The sequence below is a fragment of the Emys orbicularis genome, chromosome 2 (genome assembly GCF_028017835.1).
Source record: "Emys orbicularis isolate rEmyOrb1 chromosome 2, rEmyOrb1.hap1, whole genome shotgun sequence".
Lineage (NCBI taxonomy): Eukaryota > Metazoa > Chordata > Testudines > Emydidae > Emys > Emys orbicularis.
In genome coordinates this window covers 240,112,613-240,132,301 of record NC_088684.1, presented here as the reverse complement: position 1 = coordinate 240,132,301, position 19,689 = coordinate 240,112,613, and the positions used below count along the sequence as shown (strand labels likewise).

Genomic DNA, 19,689 nt, shown 5'->3' with positions numbered 1-19,689 from the left:
CGCCCCGCGCGCCGCAGCCGGAGCTCAGCGCCCCATACCCGGACGGGCTTGGAGCCTGCCCTGCGGCTGGTGGTCTCCTAGCAACGCGGGACCCCGCGAGCCGCGCACGCCGGCAGGGGAAACGGCAGCCCCCGCGCGTGGAGCCTTCTCCGCTCCCGGGGAGGGGCAGCCCGGGGCCACCGACCCTGCCCCGGCAGAGCCCACCTGGCGGGCCGGGCCCCGAGCGAGGGTGGTGCAGTGAGTCGGGGGGCAGCTTAACGCCTTGCTTCTGGGGCTTTGCCAAGTGCCTCCCCCGCCGCCGGGCAGAGGGAGACAAAAGCCCTTTGTGAGCCGGGCTGGGGGCGGATGGAGGCGCCCGCCGTCCCTGCACGGAAAGGACCTGGCTCCTGCTGCCGCCAAGGGGCTTTGCGCTGGGCTCGGGGGTCCCTACGCTCGCCCTGACATGCGGCGCCGCACGCTGCCCCTGCCCTGCCTCCTACCTGCGAAGGGTGCGCCCCTCCTCCTGCTTCTCCTCCTCCTCCGCAGCCGCCCGAGCCCGCGGCGGGGCTGAGAGCGAGCGAGCCGCTCAGCCGAGACTTGGCCGCCAGGACAGGGAGAGGTGCCGTCTGCTTCGCATTATGTGGATCCCACTCCTGGCTTTTCTTACTGCTGGAATCGTCTCTCTGCAGAAATGCCAACGAGGGCCTGGCCCCATGCTGCGGGCAGCCCGTGTGCTCGCAGCTGTGCCGGGGCTGTGCCAGCGCCGTAAGTTGCCGGGCTTTGTTTTGGGTCGGTTTTTTGCACTCTCGTGAGTGGGTTGAATGGGGCGCCCAAGTGCAGGTGAGCAGCTGCCGGGACGGTTTGGAGAAAGTGGCGCCTGGCTAATAGAAACTGCCAGCAGGAGCCATAAGTCTTGGGAAACTTGCACTTGACAGTTGGAGGGTTGTAGATTGAAACACAGATAAGTTAATTCTGCAGGATCCTTCCCCGTGTGCCTTTGGAACGGGCTCCTCCGTTGAGGCCAGGTGCATCTGGCCCATTTTACCCAATTTCTGTCCCTGACGTTGAATCGACTTTCTATAGAAAACTGCAGGAGGAGCAACGTTGCCATGGGATCAGCCATAAGGTTAAGGGGAGAGAGAAACTCCCATAACGAGTTTTATGGTGCCACCCTCTGTTTGCACTTTCAGTGTGTTATTCCTATGTGCTGTTTTCAGTATGGATAATGCAGGTCATTGTAGCGCTAAATGATGGAGCAAAGGTACCGTTTATAGTCAGAATGCAAACATTAACTGTTTCATCAATACTGTTCAGCCCAGTGCTGGGCCAGGATCTGATCAAAGTAAAGGGTGATTGTTTCCTCCCGTCATACTTCCCCACTAACCCCTCAAAAAAAGAAAGAAAAAGGGACATTAATGTTGAGAGAGAACTTAAATTCCTTACACACTTTATACAGGTGGTATTACAAACAAGCATTAGCCCAAAAGTGCAGGCTATGGGGCACTGATATGCAGAAGTTCCATTTACTTCAATAGGGGTCCTGCATGCAGACTGAGGGCCAGGCATGCAAATGGCTCTAAAGTCATAAAGCAATTTATTCATGAAATTAAATCCCCCCCCCCTTTTTAACCTCCTGCACTAGAAAAGCGTTTAACCAATTTTAGTAATTTTGTACACTAAAATGTACTCTTATGTATTAAAATTATATGCCAAGTTTCAGCCTGGAGTTAATTAAAATGTCCAAATTATAATCATATGGAATTTCCATATGCTGATGGAAACAGCATCTTAGCCTTAATTAATTGTTGAATATGTAACAAGCTAATATCTAACTCAATAAGATTTGCTCAGTACTATTAAATGACATAACAATGGGATAACTTCAGTTAACTTTCATGGTGTGTTTTTTGTTTTTTTGTTTTTTTGTTTTTGGCTTTGTTTTTTTAATTAAAAATGAACCAAACTGAACGTCAACGAGAAAAAGTTTAATATGAAGTTTCTTATGAAACAATGACATCCCGTATTTGGTATCCTCTACACAATATGAATGAGCATGTTGGCCCTGATGTTTTGACTTATGATTGAGCTGAGTTCAACATAGGCTGGGTCTGAGGGAGTGGCTAGGGTGACTAAGGCATCTTTGCACTATTTAATTCTTTGCATCCCTGCTCTAACTCTCACTGTGCTGCAACAGCTCCCTATGGAGACATCCAGCAGTAAGAATAATTGGAGCAGCCATGCCTCTTTGCTACCTCCCTGGTATGCCCCTATGTCAGGTGTGGTAGAAGATCATTTTTCTTGCTTCCATACAGCCCTATTCCAATGGGGGTATTCCCTGTGAGGAGATCATCTGGTTTGTGGCTTTTGTCTGTTTGCAGAGCTGGTGTATGGAGGCGACAATCCAGACCGGTGTATTTGCTGTATTGCACCTGCGAAAGAGAAAAAGAAACATGCTTGCATAGAGATATATAATTTAAAACACAGAATTTCACTCATTCTTGTTGACATATTTGTCATGTATTATTGAAAAAAATATACTATTTTATTCTATTTAACTATTGCTTGTAATTCTACTTAACAGTTGCATTAAAAATAGCACCAAATTCTACCTTCACTTATACCCATGGAAGTCTGTGACATGGGGAGTTGCATGGGTGTGTAAATGAAGGTTGAATTTGATCCTTCATTTGGATTAAGGTTGGAGCACAAAATAAAATCTGAGAAAATACTGCAAAATTGCACGTCTCACTAAATGTCCTCTAAGCTCAGATAAAAGATTAGTTTTCCTGCCACTGACAAAGGATCTCTTGTTCAGAAATTTTTACCAAAGGAAATTGCAGTTCTGTTAAGCCAAATAAAACAAATACCTGACACGAGAATGAAACTTTTGCCAAATGAAATTTGCCAAGTAGCAATTTACACTGATCCTGGGCTTATAAAATACTAAAAAACAAATACCTCTTAATTGAGTAGACCACTGAACAGAATAAAAGGTAAATACAAGACATTGCTATACTGGGCCATGTTAATCAGCTAGCTAATGCTATTGACTTCTATAGAGACACAGGATCAGTTAACTCATCTTGTTGACAAACTATATAGAACAATAATTCTACAGTTTGTCAGTTAAGTACATATATGAAACTTTTCAAAGAGCTAAATTCTGAGGAATAGTTGGTAAAGATTAACAAGAGATTGCGGGTTTAAATCCCAGCAGTGGCTCATTTGTTGGAATTCATATACTTTGGTCTTGGTGGGAGCCTTAGAAATACCTAGATTATGATCCCTGTGTTAACCTTAAGTAAGTAGGCTTTACCCTGACTTCCCATGCAAGTGTTGGATGGTGTGGAATCTTTATCTCTATAATTTGGAGCCAGAAGTTTGGAGCACCCACGTAACAGTTCCATGGCTGCCGCTGCAGCATCCAGGGTTGACAAAACTTTTGATCGTTGGAGTTTATATTCTCTTTATTTCAAGTTTCATGTGGAAGGGCTGGTTGGGAGGGGTAAGAGAGTGGAAGATCCTTTGATCATAGCATGGACAGATGTTTATTGGTCCATCCCAATAGAATGATTTCTAACTCCAAATATAATGGTCAAGTGTTCTCTCTCTCCTGCTCCTTTGGTGTTTTGCCAGTTTTATCACATCTCATTCTCATGTCTGTTTGTTCTAGCACCGAATGTTTCCTACTTCATTATTGTGTTACTTCTCTAAGGTATAGAGAAAACTATTCAAGCCCCCCATGAAGGAAATATATTTTAAAAGGAGGAGTCCCTCAAGAAAAAAAATGAAGCAAATAGTGTATTTTGGTAGTTATTTTAAGCATGTGGATAGACCTGCCTGTTGATTTCTTTTTCTTGCTGGCTCATTTCCATTGAGGACTCAGTGAAAGCTGTATTGTATAGAATTCTCAATATTCAAACAGCTCTGCTTTTCCTGAGTCTTAAATGAAAACAATCCAACAAGAAGAAAAATCCTTTTTTCATTTTTCTTCAGCCTGCTTGGGTGATCCTCTTCTGAAAGAGACTTGACCCTCCTCCGGGAAACAAGCCTAAGTGAGAAAAAAAATACTCTAGGACAGGGGTAGGCAACCTATGGCACGCGTGTCAAAGGCGGCACGCGAGCTGATTTTCAGTGGCACTCAGACTGCCCAGGTCCTGGCCACCAGTCCAGGGGGCTCTGCATTTTAATTTATTTTTAAATGAAGCTTCTTAAACATTTTAAAAACCTTATTTACTTTACATACAACAATAGTTTAGTTATATGTTATAGACTTATAGAAAGAGACCTTCAAAAAACGTTAAAATGTATTACTGGCATGCGAAACCTTAAATTAGAGTGAATAAATGAAGACTCGGCACACGACTTCTGAAAGGTTTCTGACCCGTGCTCTAGGGCATGTAGTTCTTCTGTTTTTTCTGCTCACCTATTCATGATTTCCCTTCTACTATGCCTGATAAATACCTTTTACGAAAGGCATGAATTGCTGAAACTGTTTCAATTTCAGGATACCCACTTCACATGGGCTGCTAATGCACTCTCTTAGTTTCTATGTTCTTTCTGTTGCTTGTCCATGATGAAGGAAACTAGCACCTTTGAGGAGGGCCCATGCACAGCGCTCCACACTACAGAAGCCTTATAATTGATTTGTTCTGGAATGGGGTAGGGTGTAAGCTGTGTGTCTATTGAAGGGGGCCCTCTGTACTCCTTATGCACCACTGAGATTAGCTGCATGTAACTAACATGCCATTGTGGAAGGGAGCATTAAATGGATGCTGTGGATTGCACTGGCCAGGAATACCCTTACAGGTTTCCAAGGGACAGTGGTTGTTTTTCTGGTCCTTAGGCTGGACTGGAGTAATAGCTGCAAAAAGGTTGAGCTGCAGTCCCATGGCCTCTGTTAGAAATGACAATCATACTCTACCAATCAATGGATCTGAAATGGATGGCTCTTGTCATTAAAATAGAATCCAGGTCAAACATCCTCTCCAGAGCACGAGTAAAATGTTGCAGTGTGCTCTTTATCAGAATGTTTAACAGAATTAAGAAAATCTGCATCAAATAAACCCTGACCTGCTCAGCCATTCAACAAAGGTGACTAACACATGGAATCTATGAATATTATAATCTGCCTTTGAATTAACAAAGGGCTTGAATGCTTGAAATATTTTACAAACAAATCCCTAAAGAGAGGAATTAAGATAAGAATATTAGGAACACCCTTCACAAAGACGACTCCTGAAGATGAAAACACATCAGTACCAGAAATAAGCACAAATATAACAAAATATAAAGAAACAAACAATAGAAATTTAAAACTTAAAAATCAAAATGTGAATAATCCCCATTAATATGCTAATTATCAGATATTGAGCACTCTTTGAGGGAGGAAGCATATGACAGTATAATTAGATTGCGTAAGCTTGAAAATATTTCTTATTTAATGGCTGCTAGCATTTTTTGAGACTACAGTCACGAGGCCAAATTAATCATTAGCATAGTTGATTCTAACTCCATTATAGTGAATGGAGACTTATTTCCTTTCTTGAGCACTAAACTAGGCTCACAAATGTTAAACCCACAATGCAGAAAAATAACTGAGGTCACAAACATGGGATATTTTTGCATGATGGATATACACCTTAAAAGCTGCTCTACACTAGTATTTAAGATCAAATAATTTATATAAATATTGTGACCATTGTATATCTTATCTCCAAAGCACTTGTACAAACTTTAAAGACCCAAAGCCATATAATATGCTTAATAGTGTTATATGGGTATGGCTTCTGGTTTGGGGGGCGAGTTAATTTAATTGGGGAGGGGGTATATTTTAGCAATTTTTGAGTTCTGTGAAGGTGTCCACAAACTGGGGTGTTCTGGGGACTTTCCCTTGGTATATACATGTACTATACTGTATTGCTGTACTGTAACACATTATGTTAAAGCACACTAGGGAACCTTTAGTGTGCACCAGCAAGGTCTACAGGGATGAATTTATGCATGACAGGTTAATGTGCTTTGGAAATCACATCCTCTGTGTAGACAACCCCTTAGATGAAAGCCAGGGAGACTAGGTAGCACCTGAATAAACAAACTGCACTGGAAAGGGGTGAAATCAGCACAGCCTGAGTAACTATTTCTGGTATATTTCTGTTGTTTATTGGATAAACACCAATTTCAGCGTGGGTTATTTATTTATTTATTTATTTTGAGGGTGTTTTATCATTTTTTTTATCAGTGTTTTTTGGTTAAAACCTAAAATCAGAAGCCCCATGTATGGAAAATACCCTGTGCTTGTACTGGAGGCTGGTAGTCCAGATGCTTTGATGTAAACCTGGCTTATCAAGCCTAATGCTTTGAAAATAAAATACTGGAGGGAAAAGTGATTTTTTTTTAACTGGACTCTTATCAAACTTCTAGCATCTAAGAGTCTCCATTCCAAATTATATATCTCCCTTCCCAGCCAACTCTAAAGTCAAAGCTCTTGTCCTAACTTCCGATTTCTCTCCAGCCTAATTAAAAGACTCAATGCCTCCTTCCCATCTGCTTAGAACAGGCATCAGTTATGATGAACAAAATAGAATATGCCTTATTATTCTGTTCTAAGCTGCTTGAATGTTATTAATTAAAATCATTCCATTTCTGGCAGTTCAGTATTGAAGTTGATTGTTAGTATAAACGGACTTGGCTATTTTGTGTGGTCTTTTGAGAGGGAAGAACAGCTCTAATGAATTAGTGTACTGTCCATTGTAATGGAACCTTTCGGGAAGAAAAGTAAACTCCTTGCCAGCCATTCAGGATTCTCTCTTGTTCTGGTGGCAGAATAAGAATAACCCCTTGAGCAAAATATAAGCGTTTCAGGAGGATAGGAATTTACAGCACCAGCAAGCTGCCAAGAAACAACTTCTATGTTTGCCTAAGTTCAAGTATTTGCAAAGTTGATAATTGAGCATTCTCTTCATAGGTTTCTGCGTTTTCCATTGCTTCATTGTTATGGGTCTGAAGTAATTTCTGCCTGCTATTACTCATTACTTTTGCCTATTACTAGTAAGAATAATTTATAACTATTAAAAAATTCTAGAGACTGTGCAGTTTTCCCTCCTCTTTAATTTTCTTTAATTAGTGGCTCAGGTAAGGAATATGGCCTTGCTGCAGGCAATAGGGTGTTACTTCTAAGGGTTGGATTTTTCAAATTTTCAAAGTACTTCCTATTCCCCTTGCTTTCTTTGGGAGTAAGGATGCTCATTGCCTTGCAGGATTGGACTCAAAGCTTTAAAATACCTGAAGTTTTTGGCACATTGCTTTTGTACCTTTTGTATAAGTATAGCTGCATGTTATGCTTTAGTACAAGTGTAATTAAAATAAGTACCAGTATGTTCCATTTTCTGTTCATGAAGAGGAGGAGGAGTCTCCTCTTAACATTCCCTCCAATCGCTGAAGGTCCTCCATATCTCTGTCCCCCTTTTGCTTTATATTTTGTCCTCAAAACCCCATGTTATGGCCACCTTCCTTCCAGCCATTTGACTGATTTCCCTTCAGACCGCGTCCATTTGTGGTGCCTATATTCCTGTCTACACAACAGAATTGTTGCTTAATTGGCTGAGGGGATCACTGTTGAATGACTTAAGATACCTGTATCCTAAGGAGATGAAGGCTGTTGGCAGCTATTTGTTTTGGTAAAGTAAAGATCAGAACTAGGAATCAAATCTGGGACCCTGGTGTGAAAATACAGAATGAGTTTTTAATAAACCCCATGTGACGGGTTGGATCACAGAAACCTCCTTGGGAACTGCCAACTGATGTGCCAAGACTACTTCTGCCCCTGCTTTCCCTGCCAGCTTGGGACTCCAGCACCCTGTTTTGTTGAGCCAGACACGCCAGTCTGCTCCAACACAGACCCAGGGTATGACCCACGTGCCCCAAAGCTGCAGACTTAACTGAAAGCAACTTAAGAAGTGTTCCTAGCTTTAACACTCAGATTCCCAACTCCCAATGGGGTCCAAACCCCAAATAAATCCATTTTTACCTTGTATAAAACTTATACAGGGTAAACTTATACATTGTTCGCCCTCTATAATACTGATGGAGAGATATGCACAGCTGTTTGCCCCCCCTCCCCAGGTATTAGTACATACTCTGGGTTAATTAATAAGTAAAAAGTGATTTTATTAAATACAGAAAGCCGAATTTAAGTGGTTCCAAGTAGTAACAGACAGAACAAAGTGAATTACTAAGTAAAATAAAATAAAACATGCAAGTCTGAGTCTAATACAGTAAGAAAACTGAATACAGACAAAATCTCACCCTGAGTGGTGTTCCAGTAAGATTCCTTTTACAGTCTGGGTCCAGCAATCACTCACACCCCCTGTAGTTACTGTCCTTTGTTCCAGTTTCTTTCAGGTATCCTTGGGGATGGAGAGGCTATCTCTTGAGCCAGCTGAAGACCAAATAGAGGAGTCTCCCAGGGGTTTAAATAGACTTTCTCTTGTGGATGGAGACCCCTTCCTCTCTCCTATGCAAAGTCCAGCTCCAAGATGGAGTTTTGGAGTCACATGGGCGAGTCACATGTCCATGCATGACTCAGTTTTTACAGGCAGCAACCATTGTTTACATGCTACCCTGAATGTCCTCAGGTAGACTTCTTATATGGATTGGAGCTTTCCAAGATTCATTGTCCTTTAAGTGTTTCTTGATTGGGCACTTAATTTGCACATTCCTTTCTCAAGAAGCTGACCAAATACTTTACTAAGGCTACTTAGAAATCAAGCAAGTACACAGCCAATATTCATAACTTTGAATACAAAATGACATATGCATACAAATAGGATGAATAGATTCAGTAGATCATAACCTTTACAGAGATATGTTACATGGCATATGTAGCATAAAACATATTCCAGTTATGCCGTGTATATATACATTCATAAGACTATTTCCAGGAAGCCTTATGGGGTGCACCATCACACCCCATTTTCAGGTCTTTGTAACTTGGTTGCTATAACTTTCTTTATGCTGAAAGATCCACTCATTACTGATAAGTGATATATAGCACATCTCGCTTCTGTAGTAAATTGTGTATGTATGTACGTGCACAATGGGACAAGTTAAAAGGTGAATAGACGTTGTATGCTGAGGTGTTGAAAGAGCAGAGTTAGCAGAAAAGCAACGAACAGAAAACTGTAAATTTTAAAGTATGCCACCCCTTATTTTAATTTAAAACCTTTGGACTCCATATGTAAAATACTCTGAATCACACCTATTTACTAGTATTTCTCTTTCTTTCCTATCACTGTTGTAACTGAGCGATACTGCCTCCCACCTCCTCTTAGGTGGGGAAAGTATTACATGGGGAACTAACACTGCAATTTGCATAGGAAATCTGTGACAGAGCCAGGAATTAAGTACATCTAGTGCCTTAAAAACAAGATCCTCTCTCCCACAACATCTTTGAATCTAGCCCACTGCATTGCCTGCTGTTGTCCATCAGGATATGTGTGTTTTCTGCCTGATTCTGGTACATCAATAAAATATATAAGTACTCTAGCACGGACATATGGTAGATGGTGCTATGAGAGAAATACTTCTTATGTTTTTATGTTCATTTTCCATAAGAATGGTTAGTGTTTTTGGTAATACTAGTGGAATAAACTTCTTTTAGTTGCTGTAATTTGTTTCTTTTATAAATTATTTTACATTTTCTATCATCTTGGCAACTTCAGAAATAAAATTATTTAACAATGAACAATTACAGTACATTGTGCTGGACTAGCACAAATGACCTGATGAGAGAACACCAGAACTCAAACTGTAAAGCTTGTTCACTGGAATGAAAATGTTATTACCTTTTTGCTCACTTTTGTCCAAGGGAATATGTAAAAGATGATCTTGTTGACTTGAAACCAGCATACACATTTTAAATACTTGTCTATATTGATAATGGGAATAGTATTGTAATACTTAAAAAGGACACGCTGGGCTAGTACAGAGGACAAACTATGTTAGTTTAAGGTCACTGTAGAACAAAAAAGGATTTCAGGAAAGCTCAGCTCAGGTAATAAATAGTTCTTCCTTCTCTCTCTCTCTCTCTTCCACACTGTTAAAGCAAATCATAAACAATTTCCTGTTGGACTAAAACATGTGTATTATAATAGCCAGTACAATAGATGGTTCTTCAGTTATTTATTGATTATCAAGCCTAAATGGAGGCTCATGGTTTAATTTGTGCCCAGTAATTTTAATAGCTGTATATTTTACAGTAGTACTGGGAAAAGGACAGATTTGAAAATAGATGAGGGCAAATGTAAAACAACAGCCTGACTTTGCTTCACACAATAATGAAAGGTACAACAGCCCCTCACCATGGCATGTATCAGTCAGGCAATATCGAGGGCTTTGGGACCTGGTACAAGGAATCCATTGGGATTTGTAGAGCCATTGGGGTGAAGGAGTGAACTCCCATTCTCCTCTCAAGCAGTAGTCCTCCACAAATCTTGGTTCCTCCCTTACCAGGTTATGGCAGCCATGATTACTGCCATGTTAGGGCAGTAGTAACCCCAATCAGTATAGGGAAGGGGTTACTTTTGCCTGTACTCTGTTCTGTTTCAGATGTCAACTGACAGAAGTCTTACCTAGACTTTCAGTTATTTGGGAACCTACCCTCTTCTTCCACTAAGCTGGGATGGGGCTCTCTGTGTTGTCAATGGCTCCCAAACATCCCTTCCAGCTCAGAGTTAGGGTGGAGTCCAACACCATCTCTAGGCAAGGCTGGTAGGGCCGGCTCCAGTGTTTTTGCCGCCCCAAGCAGGGAGAAAAAAAAAAAAGCCACGATTGGCTTCATTCTTCAGCGGCAATTCGGCGGCAGGTCCTTCCCTCCGAGAGAGACTGAGGGACCTGCCGCCGAATTGCCACTGAAGAGCAGGACGTACTGCCCCTTTCTGTTGGCCGCCCCACACCTGCTTGCTGCGCTGGTGCCTGGAGCCAGCCCTGAGGGCTGGGATTGGGTAGCTGCATTGGGGTGGGGTGGGTTCCTTAAAGATTTGATTAAGCTGCAGCAAACTTCTTGTTGCAGAGGTGGTAGCACTGGTAGGGCCCAAGGATTTCTCACTGTCTCTAAAATTCATAGCAGTTATCCTACTAAGAACAGTGCCTCTTCCCTCCCTCCCTCCCCCTTCAGTATATTCTGGCACTACTTGAAAATTCAGGATAATTTTGTCCATTTTTGTGGTGGCTGGCCAGTGCCATTGCAAAAATGGGTGTAGCTGGGTCGAGTGAGGGCACCTAGAGGAGTAGCTGATTCAACCAAGCAGGTCCCCTCTCCCAGAGTGAATCCCTCCAGTATACAGATATCTGTGCTGGTGAACTGGGGTGAGTCATGTACATTTCTGCTGTACTTGACACCTGGTTTCATTCCCATTTTCAGCTTTTCAGACTGATAGGTTTTGCAGTTTTGTGACAAAAGCACATTTCTGTGGGATGGGAATTCCTTGTCACTCCATGACCCCTAATGGAGAGCTTAGTAAGTTTCAGGGAAAACATAGGATCCACTGTGCTTGTACAGAGACCCCCACACTCCTCCACCCCCCAGGAAATATGAAGTCTATCAGGGATTTAAAGTTTGGCAAGAATGACACCGAATATCTTTAGCTAAAACAAAGCTCATGACATAACTAAGTGTGCTCTTCCAATCTAAACAACTGTAAATTTTCATTTTGCCTTGGAAGTGCTGTGGAATGGTTTTGAAACATTAAAACACTAATTAACTGTTTAAAGTCTAGCAATGTATTGTCTGTTTTCCCCCATTGGATACCTAATGGTTGGGTCATTACACTAATTGAATCTATTTCCCCATGTTAAGTATCCTCACACCTTCTATGGGTCATCTCAATTATCACTTCAAAGTTTTTTTTTTTTCTTTTCTCCTGCTGATGATAGCTCATCTAAATTGATTGGCCTCTTACAGTTGGTATGGCTACTTCCACCTTTCCATGTTCTCTGTATGTATAAATAACAGGAGTACTTGTGGCACCTTAGAGACTAACAAATTTATTAGAGCATAAGCTTTCGTGGGCTACAACCCACTTCTTCGGATGCATAAAGACGAATCCCCGTCCCGCGGTGGGGCGCGGGAAATGTGGCGTACAGAAGACCCACTCCCCGGTGCCGCTCTCGGGGGCCCAAGTCCTTCTGATCGAGGCACAGCCCGTGGACGGTGTGAGGCCGGTAGCGGCCCCCGGCGCGCCGGGACCGGGTCTTCTTGGAGTCGGGTTGCTTGGGAATGCAGCCCAAAGCTGGTGGTAAACTCCATCTAAGGCTAAATACTGGCACGAGACCGATAGTCAACAAGTACCGTAAGGGAAAGTTGAAAAGAACTTTGAAGAGAGAGTTCAAGAGGGCGTGAAACCGTTAAGAGGTAAACGGGTGGGGTCCGCGCAGAAGAAGTGGGTTGTAGCCCACGAAAGCTTATGCTCTAATAAATTTGTTAGTCTCTAAGGTGCCACAAGTACTCCTGTTATTTTTGCGGATACAGACTAACACGGCTGCTACTCTGAAATCTGTATGTATAAATATCTTCTTGCTGTATGTTCCAGTCTATGCATCCGATGAAGTGGGCTGTAGCCCACGAAAGCTTATGATCAAATAAATTTTAGTCTCTAAGGTGCCACAAGTACTCCTGTTCTTTAAACTTACCTGCAAAACATAGGAATGAACAAATGAAATTTGCAAGCACAACAGGAAAATTGCATATAAAAATGTGTTTGCACATACGATTACAATGGGTGTATGAGTCTGCATAGTTTGTGCGCACAACTTAGGGTTTTGGTTTTTTTTTTTTTTGCTTTTGTTTTTAAATCTTGGCCTCAACATTAGCAATAAATACAATTAAAAAAAAATAATTCTGTAATCTGTTCCTTCGCTTACTTGTCAAGTCATGCATTCAGGAGTGTGATCCTTCTCCCTTTTGAAAGCAATGACAAACCTCCTAATTGACTTTATTGAGAAGAGGATTCTAAAAAAATAAAATAGAACACAGGAACTGCCTGCTCTTAGGTGTGTTCGAGGTCAGAAATTGCTGCAACAAAAGCACAAATCCTGAACTCATAACTTCACAGAACAATAAAAGGAACCGACCATACAGTATTGTGTTATAAGATGTAGTAGTGTATTCAATAATTTTAAGCCATACACTTACAAAAGCTCTGTACCTTAGCTGATCTTTCTGAATTTATGCTTAGGCAATTCATCGATTGCAGGCACTGTCTATTGCTTTGTGTACCACAAATTGAAGAGGATATTTCTTAATTAACTATTCTAAGTTCAGAGGGTGCAAAACCAAACCAAAAAAGTTTCACACCTGAAACTCTTTTCCTGAAATGTTATTTACCATACTCCCCGAGATTCATGTTAATCATTTACCATATTTTAAGATTACAAAATTCCATTGAAAAATTACCAAGCACTGTTTTTCCTTTTTCTTTCTGTATTCCAAAAGTTAATAAAAACATTAAAATAGCCTCACAAACAGACTATATCTTCAAAAGGCTAAATATTGCCACTGAACACAGAGTCCCTGAAGGATGGGGTTTAGCCTGTCTGATATGAATTTTACTTTTTGTATAAATAGTGGTTTTTACATGTGTATGTGATTCTAAAACATGTATTTCCCCATATTATTCTAGACTACATGGAAAGGGCCTACTGTTATTTCTATGTTGATGAGGTACTAATGGAAGTGCTGCTCATAGATATTAGGCTAGTGAGGGAACTTCGTTGTAGCTGAGATATTGGCTCCTGGTTCCCAGTGCAACACAGAGTAGAGTTCAGTCTGCTCTAAATTATGTGCAGCTGCAAAGGACCATTCCACCATCTGGAGATCAGGGCATAAAGACACCCACATCCACGTTTCCTTCCAGGAATGCCCCTAGAGCAGGAGCCAAGGGTGTTTTCTTGTAGCTGTAGGCCAGCTCTATGCATCCTGAGGTCCCCTTTACACAAGGGTAATCCTCAAGGATGCAGTTAAGACAGCTTTCTTGGTACTTTATACCATCACTTTGGTGCAAAGCAACTTGAGTAAATCCATCAAACTTAGGACACAGCAGCTAATGGCTGTGGGATGAGTATTTCCAAACAATATGATCATCTTAAATTACTGTGTACACTTTATTTGTGAGAGACAGATTCAGAATAAGATGGCTTCAGAAACAGAATATTCTTTGACTCAGTGTTTACAGGCATGCATCACACCAAGGAATTGTAGCCATCTTGTCTAAAGGCAGACAGCTCCACAAGAAAATACAGTGAGAGAAAAAGGGCTAAAAATGAATGATGGGGATATTCACCAACTTCAAGGATGACTTGAAAAATATTCCAGGCACCTACTAGCTGTAGGATTAAACCTGTTGGACAGAGGAAGATATGAAGGCTAAGGCTAGGTCCAGAGGCAGCATCCTTATGAAGGTCAGCTCCATGTCATCGCCCTTCTGCTAGAGAGGGGGAGGGTGCCCTCTATCGGCACCACTTGGTGGTTCCATCTCTCTTTCTCTGCCTTAGGGTAGTATATTTCTGATAAACTTGCTCCAGTCCCTCCATCCCCAACTTCCTGTCTCCTCTCTTTCCTTCACAGCCTCTTGGATGCTGTGTTGGCAGAAGTCTCCACCGCTCTACCTCTACCCCAGAGCCCTCTGGCTACAAGGAGGGATGGAAAGAGATCTTGGTTACTCTTCCCCTAACTTCTGTCTTCTTGGTTGATCTTCCCAGTTAATAATTCCTATGACTGCCTCTGTTGCTCATAGATTTCCCATGCAGCATGAAACTGAGGTGAGTCTTTGCTGTTTGACTGCTGCTGCCCACAGGTTTATGACTAGTTATGACTAGCGACCGGTTTCCTTAATTCTCTGGCGACGTCTATACCAGGGGTCGGCAACCTCTGGCATGCGGCTCGCCAGGGTAAGCACCCTGGCGGGCCGGGCTAGTTTGTTTACCTGCCGCATCGGCAGGTTCGGCTGGTCGCGGCTCCCACTGGCGGCGGTTTGCCATCCCAGGCCAATGGGGGTGGCGGGAAGCCGCGGCCAGCACATCCCTCGGTCGCGCCGCTTCCCGCAGCCCCCATTGGCCTGGGACAGCGAACCGCGGCCAGTGGGAGCCGTGATCGGCCAAACCTGCCGACGCGGCAGGTAAACAAACTGGCCCGGCCCGCCAGGGTGCTTACCCTGGCGAGCCGCGTGCCAGAGGTTGCCGACCCCTGATCTATATTATGAGCTAGGGGTGTGATTCCCCGTCTCACGTAGGTATACTCTCACTAGGTCTCATTGCACTAGCATGAGTATAAATAGCAGTGTTGCCATGGTAGGAGGGGTAGCAGCAACGGAGGCACAGCTGAGCCATATATGTCAGGGTCCAGTCTAAATTCACCACATTTCTTTTTTTTTAAATCTTCTAGACTTGCTAATGTACATCTCAGAGACCTGCAAACCTATGAGCAGCAAAGATTCATGGAAATAATGCTGCATCACGTAACTTTCTGAAGATTTTCTTTGCGACCATAAAGGCTTAGAAACTGCTTATTTAAAAATAAAGTTTACAGTCTTCAGAAATTGATCTCACATGCCTTAGAATCTCACGTACCTAGTTTTTTAAAATCCTGACTGTGTGTCAGTCTATACTGTGCACGTGCAGGTAGTGCTTTTTATTCCTAGATCTCAAAGTGATTTGTAAAGGTTATTATTTCCACGTAGGAGTAAATGAGAGACAGAGAGGTTAACTGACCTACCAACAGCACACAGCAAGACCATGGTAGAGTTAGAACTAGAATCCAAATCCAGCTCCCAGTCTTGCTCGCTAGCGATGCTTTCCACAGTATTTATCTAGATGAGTGCATTTAACTCTTACGGTTTGATCTCTTTCAGTGAAACTGCCAGAAAACTTCATTCAAGTTGACAGTGTTCCTTAAAATAAGGAAGTTTTTAAATTAGCCATTTAAAAAAAAAAAGTCTAGACATTTTAAATGGGGAAATAAATCTTAATGGTTATGGGAGTGGATTTTACTTCCTTACCATGTTGACAAAAGTCTCTTTGGTGGGCCCAAGAGCAGCAATACCAAACCTGTTCAATCCTGCTCTCCTCCCCATTACCATTCTCTTTCTGCATGCATCTGCCTGCTACCTCTTCAGTTTAATTGCAGGTTTTCTCCTGCTCTTGCTGCTAAGCACCCTCTTTCACATCCTGTGGAGGAGCATGCAGCTGAGATCCCATCAGAGCAATGTGTGAGAGTGATGCAAGTGACCATCAATAAAATAGTGAAACAGGCTAAACTCAAATTACTGTCAACTGCACAAAGTACAGGGGGAAAAAACAGAGGAAAAATGTTTTTCTCTAATGTTTCTTTTCTAGTAATCTGAGGGATTACTTGTAAAAAGAGCAGATACACAGGTTTTCATAAGGAAATGTGATTTTTTTTTTTCAAGTTGGTGTTCCTTTACTCTGGAATTCTGTCCTTTGTTACACCTGTGCTATTCTATTGGGAAATTGGGTGTAGCAGAAATTAATTTAAAGGCATAGGTGCAGCTCCCTAGAAACAGCCAGTATGTCTACACTGTCTTGTAAACATGGGTCTGTGGAACCCGGCCTTTTGGACTAAATGTTTCCAAACCTGTGCTTTAGCATCTACACTGTATTGTAAACCTGGGTTTACAATTGCTGGACCTTGGTCTCGTGGCTGTGCTGATGTGTCCACCTTCTGACTTGGGTCTGTCACTTTAGCTACATCCAGACTGCAGAACAACAGGGCTTGGACCCAAGTGATAGTGGGACTCAGATGATGACCCACAACCCTAGCTGAGTCCTAGGTCCTGAGTGCTTGCTGATCCAAGTCAGATTGATTTGTGTGTGGACAAAAGGGGAGCTTGGGCTCAAACCTGAGTCAGGGCTTGGACTTAGTGTGCAGTGTAGACATATCCTGATAGCTTAATTTACCCTGTACAATATTGTTTATGGTGGAATGCAAGCAGGAAAGAACTCATGTTGATTTTCAGATTCCAGGATGAGTTTGCAGGATTGGCAATTAAAACAAACCTTTTTCCCACTTGGAAAGTAAGCAAGAAGTGTTAGACACAATCATAATGGAAACCCTCCTGCTCCGTGCCATTTTTGCAATACTTTTTCAGTGTGCATCTGCACTTTCAGTCAAAATAAACCAGGAAACTGTCTGTTATCTGGGGCAGTTGCTGGCTGTCCTACTTATGGGAATGAAGCTGTCTGGCCTGTCAAATAAGATAGAAGGGTGAAGGCAACTCTAATATACTGCATTACAGACACAGGAAAAACCTGTGGCCTTCTTCCAAAGTGTTGCCACATAATGGCTATTATGGACCATAGTAACTACAGAGAGGCCCAGATAAGGATTTGGTGTATTTAAGTCTTTCAAACAAGATTGGATGTCTTTCTAAAAGCTATACTCTAGTTCCCCGAAAGTTTCTGGTCTTGATACAGGAGTGACTGGGTGAAATTCTGTAATCTCTGTTATGTAGGCTACATGATCATAAATTCCCATTCTCACCTTCAACTCAATGTACTCATTTATTAAACAATCTGAGAGGGTACAAGTTGATGGTTATGTTTTTGGCTTGCCATTCTAAGAGTGTGCCCTCCAGAAAGCAGTGCATTCACTTCTTCAATACCTGTGATAATTATGACTTGTGTGGGGAATTCTTCTTTGTATGTGTAGCTGGATATATGCAGTTTAACCTGCTACATTTAGTTTTTATTATGTGCAGATGCCTATGTGGTTCTCAAGCCAAAATTTGGCCCTTCTTTTTTAAAATACCTTTTGGCATAAATCAGTTCTAACTAAGCCAATAGAAACTTGCTCTTAACTTTGGCTGTATAGTAAGTCAGTCTTATCTGGACTCTGTTGTTGGTGAAGTGGCAGGAAAATTCTCCGTTTTTTACAGAGCCAACTCATAAAACTGTTTCTTATTTTTTGGAATAAGATGTTTTTTAAACTGATTTAGTATAAGCTTTTCATTTTAAAGTTTTAGAATAGACTTATAACTAAATAATAAATACTTTGGGAATGAACACAGGTCCATAAATGTAACTGTTATAAGAGATCATATTGAAACAGAAATTTAGGAACGACATTAATGATCTAGCCAGAATCTATTTTGGGTATCAATAAATCAGTTTCAAGTTTTCCCTCCTCCTCATTCCAAATGAATTAATCTTTTAAGCCAGTGGTAACAAGCTTTTCAATTGCCAGTCATTAATTTGGAAGTTCTGATTGGAAAACAGAACTTCTGAGGAGTCATCAGCAAAAAGATCTCTAATCTCATTTGTTAACAGTCTTCCATGTGTTAACTATCACATAGAAAAGCCCAACTGGAGTTTTAGGGCCTTCTCCTCTTTCTTGCTGTTTTCACTCCTGGCTATTTCTAACAAAATACACTCTAGCTATATTCATAACCAACAATAACATTAATAAAAAAATCTGGAAGAAGTTTTGTGCCTATTCAGCTTCCTGATGCTGTCCACTCATCCTGTTGATGATTGACATTCATTATCCTTCCTGGCAGGTGTGTGTGTGGGAGTGGTCATGTTACACATACAGTAACATTTCATTCTGGGAAATGTTTAAGAAATACATACAAGAACTCTGCAAGTAAATTACCTATATTATTCATATTGGAGTCTACATCTATAGTGGGGACTCTCTTAAATGAATATAAGAAATTCACTGGACCAAATTCATTTCTGGTTTAACTCCATTGATTACAATGATTACAAGGGATTAATTTGGCCAGTTTTTGTCTATTTAGTCATACAGGCCAATACACCATATTAAAAACTCTTAAGGGAAATGGCAACAGTAGAATTGATCTTTTCCATGTAACGAACAACCTTCTCCTTATTTCTGCTGAAGGCACTTTCTCCCTCCTGGTTTTCCTTGGCCTTAGTGCAGCCTTCAGTATTGTGGATCACTTTCTCCTACTGGTTTCCACCTGTAAACTTTCTGCTCTTACCTGTCAAACAACTCTTCTGCTAGAACTGGCTGCATCTCAGTGGATCCCATCAAGGTTTAGGTCTTAGCCTCTTTTCTCTTCTATCCAGCTTCTCCCTACCTTTTCTTTTAGTTGCCACGCTTATGATGATGATCAGCCATTCTATACCCTTTGGTACCTTTAATGACTTCTCTCTGTTCCTCTCACTGTCTGTCATGACCAAATAAACTTCTGGCTTCATTTCTGCTTCTGTAGACATTGAATTGACGAGAGAAGGGATTCTCTTGAGCAAGAAAATCCTCAAATGCAACTCCATCCCCTCTATTTCCTCCTCCAACACCTTGGCATCGTCCTGGGCCCTCTTATTCCTGCAGATCTGTCTATCGCCAGCTTCACATCCCTGCCAGTGCACTGCCTTGACTGAACTCCTCATCTGTGCTGTCTTCTCCAATCCTTTCAATTTGTAGTGCCACCTTCTCTGTGGCGTCCAAGTTCCAGCTCTCTAGATTTCAGCACGTGGAGAATGCTGCTGCCCATCTTCTCACAAATGCAAAGAAGTTTGATGGTAACAAAGAACAACACTGTCCTGCCTTGCACTCATTTCAGGTCTAGTCCAAATTTACCATGTTTCTTTTTTTAAAGTACACCTTATAGACTAGTTTTTGCTCTTTTTACCTTCCTTGATGCTCCCCCCATTTACCTAGCACTGACATCC

The 19,689-nt window shown here is 41.8% G+C and overlaps 1 protein-coding gene across 1 annotated transcript in view; it reads left to right on the top strand.

Moving 5' to 3' along the window:
• The first annotated feature begins 617 nt into the window (after nt 1-617).
• ITGB8 (integrin subunit beta 8) overlaps nt 618-19,689 on the top strand; it is a 70,858-nt gene continuing 51,786 nt past the window's right edge. The window contains exon 1 of the mRNA XM_065399516.1: nt 618-744. Within this exon, the coding sequence (XP_065255588.1) occupies nt 618-744 (127 nt within the window). The remainder of the gene's footprint in view (nt 745-19,689) is intronic.